This window comes from Cyprinodon tularosa, unplaced genomic scaffold, assembly GCF_016077235.1.
Source record: "Cyprinodon tularosa strain WSP-4 unplaced genomic scaffold, ASM1607723v1 ctg506, whole genome shotgun sequence".
In the NCBI taxonomy this organism is placed as follows: domain Eukaryota; kingdom Metazoa; phylum Chordata; class Actinopteri; order Cyprinodontiformes; family Cyprinodontidae; genus Cyprinodon; species Cyprinodon tularosa.
In genome coordinates this window covers 460,553-469,568 of record NW_024039237.1, presented here as the reverse complement: position 1 = coordinate 469,568, position 9,016 = coordinate 460,553, and the positions used below count along the sequence as shown (strand labels likewise).

At 41.7% G+C, this 9,016-nt stretch overlaps 1 protein-coding gene across 3 annotated transcripts; it reads right to left on the bottom strand.

The window, feature by feature from the left end:
• Positions 1-1,340: 1,340 nt before the first annotated feature.
• Positions 1,341-5,819, bottom strand: LOC119795257. Of its 3 annotated transcripts, XM_038303154.1 has the most exons (4): positions 5,195-5,819; positions 4,458-4,679; positions 2,931-4,119; positions 1,341-2,331 (listed from the first exon to the last, which is right to left on the bottom strand). In XM_038303154.1, the coding sequence occupies exons 2-4, from the start codon at positions 4,594-4,596 to the stop codon at positions 2,145-2,147; spliced, it is 1,515 nt and encodes a 504-aa protein (XP_038159082.1). In that variant the 5' UTR covers positions 4,597-4,679; positions 5,195-5,819; the 3' UTR covers positions 1,341-2,144. The 3 variants fall into 3 exon arrangements, with proteins under 3 accessions (XP_038159082.1, XP_038159084.1, XP_038159083.1); XM_038303156.1 differs by lacking the exon at positions 5,195-5,819 and having other exon boundaries at positions 4,376-4,505; XM_038303155.1 differs by lacking the exons at positions 4,458-4,679; positions 5,195-5,819 and adding an exon at positions 4,315-4,420.
• Positions 5,820-9,016: the final 3,197 nt, after the last annotated feature.

Genomic DNA, 9,016 nt, shown 5'->3' with positions numbered 1-9,016 from the left:
CTCCAGGTTTTCATCTGTTCAGCTTTATTTATTTACACACATCGTTAAAGATGTTTCCCAGTGGTGATTAAATTCTAAACTCAAACCAGGATCCATTTGGTTTTCCATTTCCATGTCATATCTTACACAAACAGAAACAAATCAATGTCGAGTTATAATGATTCTTTGTTGTTTTGTTTTTTACAAACAGAAGACAGAACCGATGGGCTTTAACAACATCCTCCATCAGCCGAGCTCGCTCTCGTTCTCACACTTCACTCCAGCTTCTCTCCGTCTCCTGCAAGTATTGTGCGATATTGCCTCATTCACTTGAAAGGCCTACAACTGCTAGGGGAGATACCAAGAGATTTCACACACACACACACACACCATCTTCAAGCTGTAGGAGATAAGATGGGCAACTTCTGTTGTCTGTTGACTGGTGGAGTTTGATACGACTGCGCTCAGCCCCGAGGGAGACCGAACAAAGTGGTTAAATGTTGATTTGGGGGGGGGGGGGGGGGGGTGCTTGTTAACACATTCACCCCTCGTTGCGGTCGTCTGGATGCGATGATTTAATTTCAGCTCAACAGGGGAAGGAGTCGCTCCGTTCTGCATCCTTAATCCCACCTCTCCTCTTACTCCTGACCCCACGTCGTCCTCTTAGCCGCTGGACACGAGCGTTCTGATGCGTTCTGATGGCTGCGAAACAAAATCACATGGAGCAGCATGCAGGGGCAAAAGCAACAGTCCAACGGCAGAGAGAAGCCGTACAATCGGTTCCAGATTATCCTGACAGAGACGTCAAAGAACAGAAGGACCTGAACACTAGAAAAAAATGAAATCTTAATAAGTCCTTTTTTTCTTAAAATAAGTGCTTTTTTTAAGTGAGGAAGTAAGTGTGAAACTTTGCCAATGGAACAAAACAATTTACATCTAAAATAAGAAATAAAACAATCGCATTGTTTTATTTCAAGCGCATATTATATAATTATCTTATTTTAAGAGTAGATAGACTCATTCCATTGGCAGATCATCTTATTTTTCTATTTAAATTAGGGGTAAATACACTTCATTTAAGAAATGTCCTATTTCTAGATCGTTTTTCCAGTGTAGATTCTTTAGATTGGTCTCACTTCAAAAAAAAATTTCTTAAAATAAGTGCACTTTTTCTTGAATTGAGGAGGTAAATGAGACAATTTTACCTTTGAAATTAAAAAAAGAAACAATTAAATTGTCTTATTTCAACAGCAGATTATCTAGTTATCTTAGTAGAAATTCATTTCATTGGCAAATCGTCTTATTTACCGACTCAAATTAAGGGTAAATACACTTAACACTGGATCGTTTTTGCAGTGCAATTGTCAAGAAAATCCCTCAGGGAGTGGTAGCAGGAGTCTAGAGAGGTTAGCGTTGCCATGGGAGGCGATTGTTTATCCGCAGAAATACAGCCGAGACAGAAAGAGGTGACGGGAAGTGGCAGGCTGATGGGGTGAAGCCATGCAGTAAATAAAACTCACACATGCTTTTCCAAAATCCAACATGCATCGTGTCTCCGTGTGTCAACATGTTAGCGATACAGATTCTCTACACGTCTGCATAATGAACATCATGAAGCGTGTTTCACACGTCCTCCGCCTGCAGGCCTCTTTCTCTTCATTTGATTGTTTGAAGCAAACAATAAGTTATCAGGTAGAAATAAATGAATAAAAATAAAATAGAGATATATTTAGTACAAGTCTGCCTTGGTGCTGCTGATGTGTCACAAAAAAAAAAAAAACGAGCAAATTTCATCACTAGCAGGAGTCCAGAGAGGGTTCAGGTGTGGCTCCGTGGGCGCCGGCTGGGACGCGGCGGCGGGAAGGCTGTGAGGACGGTTTGGATCACAGTGGTCACGGACTAGTTCAGCATCTCCTCAGGAAGCCACCTGGCTATGGCTTTTCTCAGTTCACTCATCCACTTCCGCACTCCTCTTTTTGATTTTCTCTCTTTAGGAAAAAGTTTCTTTCTGTTTACTTCTCTGCAACTTTGTTTTTTTTTAAGAACTACCAGAATCATGCAACTACCCTTGTAATCGTGCCGGTTGGTGCTCTTGATGTGGTGGTTCTCTCTGTGCTGGCCGGGGAGGGGAAAGGGGGGGGGAGCGAGGGAGGGAGGGGGCCCTCTCAGGCGCTGCCGTCCTGTTTGAGCCGCTGGCTGCGAGCTTTGTACACCTCGATCAGTAAATCTTTGACATACTGGATCTCTCGCTCCACAGACTCCGCCTTGTCGCGTAGCTCCCGGTTCTGTCCCTCAAGGCCGTGCAGCTCCTCCTCCAGAGAGTCCAGCTCCGCCCTCTTACGCAGCCTGTACCTGTAACGGGGACAGAGAGGAGGGGGGTGGAGGGTTAGGGTGCATGTAGTGGTTTTTGCTGCTTTGCAGATTTATCCATGAGTCAGAACCCATAAGTTGAGCTAACAGAAGCAGATAGGTGGGGCAGGGTTTGGCAGACAGCGAGGGGCTTTCCAATCCCTTCAGACATTCAGCAGGAAAAATAGACGCTCTTTGGAGCAGAGTTTATGTAACAATCAAGGCTTTTTGGCAAAGAGCAGATCTGATCCTGAACCTCACATGATGCACCGCAAAAAACTTTAACATGAAGTCAATCTTCCCTGAAATAATTGCTTTTTCCCTTTGATTGGAGCAAGTTTGCCAGAGAAAAATAATGATTAATGATCAGAACGTTAAAAAAACAAACATGAGCTTAATTCAAGAAACAATCTAAGTAAGGAAAGGAAAAATATTCATTTCATCTGCAAGTCGGCTTATTTACCTGCTTTAACTGAGGGGATGGATGGATGGATGGATGGATGGATGGACGGACGGACGGACGGACGGACGGACGGACGGACGGACGGACGGACGGACGGACGGACGGATGGATGGACGGACAAACAGAAAGGTGGGTCTACCTGTGAGCAGCGGTCTTGTTCTGGTCTCTCTTCTTCTGCTTCCTCTCTCCGCTGCTGGAGTCCAGAGAAGCGGCGCTCATCACCAGGGCCGGCTTCACAGAGCAGGGCTCGTCCTTTAGCCTCTGGGTGGGGCGGTGGATGGGCGCGCCGAGCAGCGGCCCCTCGCCCTCCCCTCTGGACAGACATTCATAGCTTTGTTCGGCAAGGCATTCTGGATAGAGGTAGTGGCCATGTTGGGGCTCCACAGCCTGTGCCTGCGGCGGCTGGTCTAGGTCTCCAATAAAGCTATGGTAGGGCTCGGTGCCGGCCATGGACTGGTGGAAGTAGCCGTCGCCGGGCACCATTGTCTCTTGAGGAAGACTTCCAGAGAGTCCTCCGTCTTTGCTGCAGTGCAGGACCTCCAGCCCGGTGCTGTCGTAACTTACATTGACCTTCACGTTGTGCATCAGCTGTCCTTCTCGCTTGTGGTGGCCGTCGTACGAGCCGCCCAAGCAGAAGCCTCGAGCAATCTCTTCGCTGCAAAACATTCCTTCGGAAAAACAGTAGCTCTCCTCCTCCTTCAACGATAAAGCACATTCTCTCACCTTCTTCACGCCGCCGATGCCGCTCTTGCTCACCGTCTTCAGTGTGGAGTAGTGGTTGACGGAAAACTCCGTGCTTCCTGAGTAACATCCCCTGGAGCCCCACGTGTCGAGACCGACCTCGTCCCCGACTTTCACCGACTCGCCCAGGATCCGCCGCCCATTGTTGTGATGGTAGCGGTGATGGTAGCTGTACGGAGCCGGCCGCGCTATTTTGGTTCTGCCGATGGGACCGCCGCAGAAGCTGGCCAGGTCCAGTTCCCCTGTTGCCAAGGTAACTACCACAGGGCTGGTTTCTGATTGGCTGGTCCCATATGAGCCATAGGGTAACTGGTAATACGACTGGGAGCCCATGGCTTGGGAGACCTTGTCACATTTTGAGGATTTTTCCAACTTGTTAGTGGTGGATGTGGACTCGGAGCGGAAGTAGTCCTCCAGCTGAGCCAGCTCCTCCTGCAGTAGGGAGGTCATAACCTCCAGATCCGAGGGCACCTCGACATCCTGTTCTAACGGCGAGGGCGGAAGAGATGAGCTCGGAGAAGACTCGGTCGTTGACACAAATGAAGACAAATCAACTTTTTCTGTCATCCAATCAGAATGACCATCACCTAGAAAAAGACGTGATAGAAAATCATAATAAAGTGTTAAAAATGAATAAAGCAATCCATTTTCTTTCAGTGGTTTGAAGAAAATATCTACATTAAAAATGACAAAAAAAAAGCTAAAGAAGTGAGCAGCAGTTTGAAAAGGCTTCAAGCATAAGCAAGCAATAAATCCGAGAAAGATCCAAGCAAACAACTAACCGATCATCTGAAAATGATTGAACAGCATCGTCTGCATTCGATAAAAATCCACAGTACTCACTGTACGACATTAGCCCCCGTGCTGCACTGCGGCTCCGACCTCGGGATGTGGGGAAATAAAAAAGCGTCTTGGCAAAACTCACCAATTAAGCGCTGCCTCTCCGTTAGCTCCGCCCCCGACCTAAGCCGTGATTGGCCACGGCTAGCCTGTCGGAGAGGGGGAGCGCCGAGCTCGCCCATGGAAATGAGGGGAGTTTTCTTGCGAAGGATCGACGCCGCCATCGTGTCGACCGCTTCGATCGTGCTTTCCAAAAGAACAAACCATGCGCTGGATGGAGGCGAGCGTTGTGGAAAAAACTGTAGACCTGGGGGAAAAAGGAAAAAACATTTAAGTTAGTAATTTATAAATTAGGCTTTAATTATTTCAAACTTAAAGGTCTTTAAATTTTTTATTTTTTTTGGTAACCTACAGTTTTACAGTTTAAAGGCTGGAATTTTACCATAAAACTATTTAACAATACAAATCAGTAAAAGTGCAAAAACACAGTAGGAAAATGTGTATAGAAAGGTTTTTCCATAATTTGTAAGGAATCATTAAATTAAGAAAAATAATTATATTATTAAAAAGAAATGTTTTTCATCCAAATGATTTTGCAGAATCATATTATATATAATAAATGTCAACTAAATTTCTAGTAATTTGGTAAAAAAAAAAAAATCAAAAGTTTATAAAGAAAAGAAAAACATTTGTAAGTGTAAAAATATTCTGATAAAGTGATAATAAGTAGAACTTTGAACTAAATAGTTGTTCTTTATGAGGTTTATTGTCTAAAAGTAGCAGCAGTGAAGTTTCCTGCGCTCATGCAGAGCCTGAACTCACCCCATCCTTCCTCAGCTGTAGCGGAGCAGCGGAGCAGACCGAGCTTAATGTCGCACGAGCAGAAAGACGCCGCTTAAAGAGACATTATTTCGCTGCTGGAACTCAGGGACTCTTCATGGAGCGCTGGACCCACCGACACACTTGCAGACAGAAAGTTTTTAAATCCGCTACTTCTCCAACTCCTAATGCCCGGACCTCATCACCTCACCGAAGATCCTTCCGCACTTTCCAGACTTCTCGCGCTCGTTACGTCATGAGGCAGGGGACTTTCCCATTATCCAGAGACCTCGGGCACGCGCGCGCCCGCCTGACAGGTGCTTCTCTGCTTCATGTCAAAAGCCGAGGACACTTTTACTTTACTTTCTACAAAAATAACTTAAACTAACTTAACTTTAAACTACTTTTCTACTTTCATTAACTTAAAAAAGTCCAATAAACCCAAATGATTGTTTTTTTTTCCCATCATAATAACAGTCTGCGACTACCCCTCAGTTATCGGTTTAATTCTGCTATAATTATGGAGAATAAAGCAATTCCTTAAAGATTTAATCTAAATTTAAAAACCTCCTGAACAGAATCAGCGGGAGAGAAAGATAAACATGTCGAGCAGACGGCACTAGTTTCGGGGGTGCGCTCCGGCGGAAGGACATCATGTTGCACTTGGAAGGAGTAACTTTAGTTGCAGTCCTGTTGCATCAGATCCGCAGGGGATTCGCTGAACGGTGTAACACTGGGGCTCCATCATTGGTTTATCAGGGGGAACTTTTCTATTTCTATTGGCTCTGCCTTCACTTCTCCTCTGATTGGTAATCATTAGACATCAGCACCAACCTGGGAACCCAGGACCCCATCCTGGAGAGGCTCACCTGGACCTGGAATCCCTCTTTATAACCATCCTTCTCTTTTCTATACTAGTTTACTATATTAAGCATGTTAAATGTGAAAACATATATTTATTTATTCATTTAAGTAAAGGGAAAAAACTAGATAATGACTTTACTTAACTTTTTCAAATGGAATTTCAGATATTATCTTTGTTTCTCACAGTTTAGTATCAACTCTTGTTAATTGTTGCTTTTCTTCTTCCTTTTTATGAAATAAAGCACAAATTATGGTTGAATTTAAAATGTGATTATACAGTATTTAAGGAAAATATGTTTGTATATTTCTATGTAATGGTTAAATTTCTATTCTTCATCTGAGGGTGTAGAGGGAAATAACAGTCATTGTCAGGTATGCAGATAGGAAAATGAATAGTGCTGCTATTGAATAATAGTTTTAATTTCTTAAAACTAAAGAAATTAAATTGTATCATAATAATTATTATCAACATTTGAGCAGCTTAATTATTTATTTTTGTTTTCATTTCTGGCAGAATATTTTCTGAAAATGCAGAGAAAGTCTGCAGGTATGCCGTTTATAGCTTATTGATTAGATATAGAAACAAGTAGTTCTTTATTATCCTTTTTCTCATAAATGGTCTTACTGTGTGTTTGGGTTTCTGAGTAAACATGTTCAGAGAAAGCCTGAACAACGGCCACCTTCTTTAAACTTCTGCTGCCAACAGTAGTAACTTTCAGCAATGATCAGACAGATAAGTTTGTTCCTAATTCATTTAATTAATAGCAAATCTATTGTTGATTTTGTGTCAATAGGAGCATGATGTTTTAGCTGCTCTTTGTTATTTACCAGCAGAAATGATTAGAAGATTTTACATTTCACTGAATATAGTTTAGATCAATTTATCTTGCACATTTAAATGAACCAAAGCAGGAGGCTTAAAGTCTTTATGAAGTCCCAAATGATACAAATCACACACAGTAAGTGTGATAAAATCATAAACACTAAAAGTGTACAGTATAAAACATGTTTATATGTATTAATACATATTATGCTGTTTTATAAACTGATAGAGAGATGTTGACAAAAATGTCAAAGTTCACAGTTAGAGCAGAGAAAATGATTTTCACTTCTTTCAAACAGCTAAACAGACACTTTTTTAATCAGGTGGGAAACTTTAAGATGGATTCATGTCGCTTTCTGTACAGAGATGAAGATCCAACAATTAGTGAGGAAGGAAGGAAGGAAGGAAGGAAGGAAGGAAGGAAGGAAGGAAGGAAGGAAGGAAGGAAGGAAGGAAGGAAGGAAGAAGGAAGAAAGGAAGAAAGAAAGAAAGAAAGAAAGAAAGAAAGAAAGAAAGAAAGAAAGAAAGAAAGAAAGAAAGAAAGAAAGAAAGAAAGAACCTTAAAACCTTAAAATCAATCACTGCAATCCAACGTTTCCTGTATCTGTCAATGAAATCTCTGCTCCCCTTAGCAGCTTTTCTGCTCCACTCCCCATCAGCAAACTGCTCCAGGTGTCTCAGGTTTGGAGGCTAAATGTTCCAGACGGCAGGTTTCAGCTCCTTCCAAAGATGCTCGGTAGGATTTAGGTCAGGGCTCCTAGGGGCCTCTTCAGAACAGTTCCAATGTGTCGTTCTTGGTTGTTTCTAGCTGAGTTTTGGCTTTTTATCCTGTTGAAGATCTGTGACTGAGACCAAGCTTTCTGACACTGCAGCACATTTCTCTATAGAATCCCTTTATAGTCTGGAGATTTCATTGGAGCCTGCAGAGATTCAGACTAAGTGAAACAGCCCAGAGCATAACAAAGCCTCCTCCGTGTCTTATAGTAGAGATAGTGTTCTTTTCTTCATATACTTAATTTTCCCATCTTTGAACATGGAGTTGATTTGCCGTGAGTAAAAGTTCCATTTTTGTCTCATCTGTCCAAGGGCGTAGGTTTGATTTGAACTTTGGTAGGGACACTATTGGTCTGGTGTCATTGGTGCTATGCAATTTGCATGCCCTTTTTTATGCTCGATGTGAGCATCCGTACTGATAAGAGGAATTCATTGTTAAAAGAGAAAAGCATAATTTTGCTACATTAATAAAAATGTTATAAGCTCTACACTCATTAGATGCTGTTTATCAATGTTTGAAGTATCACCGGCTCTGATGAATGTGGAATTAGGACTGTTTTCCACTTTGAAAACGATTTCATTTAAATGACTAAGAGAGAAGGTAAATACAGTATTTTTTTCTGAAGATATAGAATTGTGCAGAGTTAAACCCCACTCTTATATTTTTACGTACTATTCTCTAGCAAGCAAAATAATACATTCATTAAAATATTAACTTCACTATAAAAGTTGAACATCTGGGCTGTAGGTACTCTGTGTAGCCCATTTCATGTATTTAATCTGGGGCTGAAAAAAATGAATCGTATTAATTGATTATTTCAATAATCATCAACTAATTTAGTGAGTGATTCATCATTAACTGGAGTATAGAGACTTTAAAACATACAGTAATATAAATGTAAAATGTGCCTTTCCCCACAGAGCAACCCACTTAGATCAGTTATTATATCAAAATTGTAAAAATAAAAACAAAAAATGAAAACAGTAATAGCAACTAAATATCGGTAAAAAGGAAACCCTCACATTTTCTTTTTTAGTTGGCTGTGGATAAGAATCAGAAATGTTGATGCTTACAGCCTTTATTTGCCCATTTTTCCAGCAGTCTTCAGAACTCCTGGCTGACTCAGAATATTTCGTTTTATAAAAGAAAAAAAAAGGTTTTTGTTTTTTAGTGTACATGATATTCATTTTTTTTATTGGGACTTGTTTTGTAGCCTAATATTAATTGTTGTAACCGCTGCATTCTAGTGTGAATACATTTTCAATGTTGTGCTCCAAGCACAAGCGGACTAGAAAACAGCCAATCAGAGGGAGAGAAGGCGGGACCTAAGGCAGAACAACCAATGAGAGTGGAGTTAAACAGC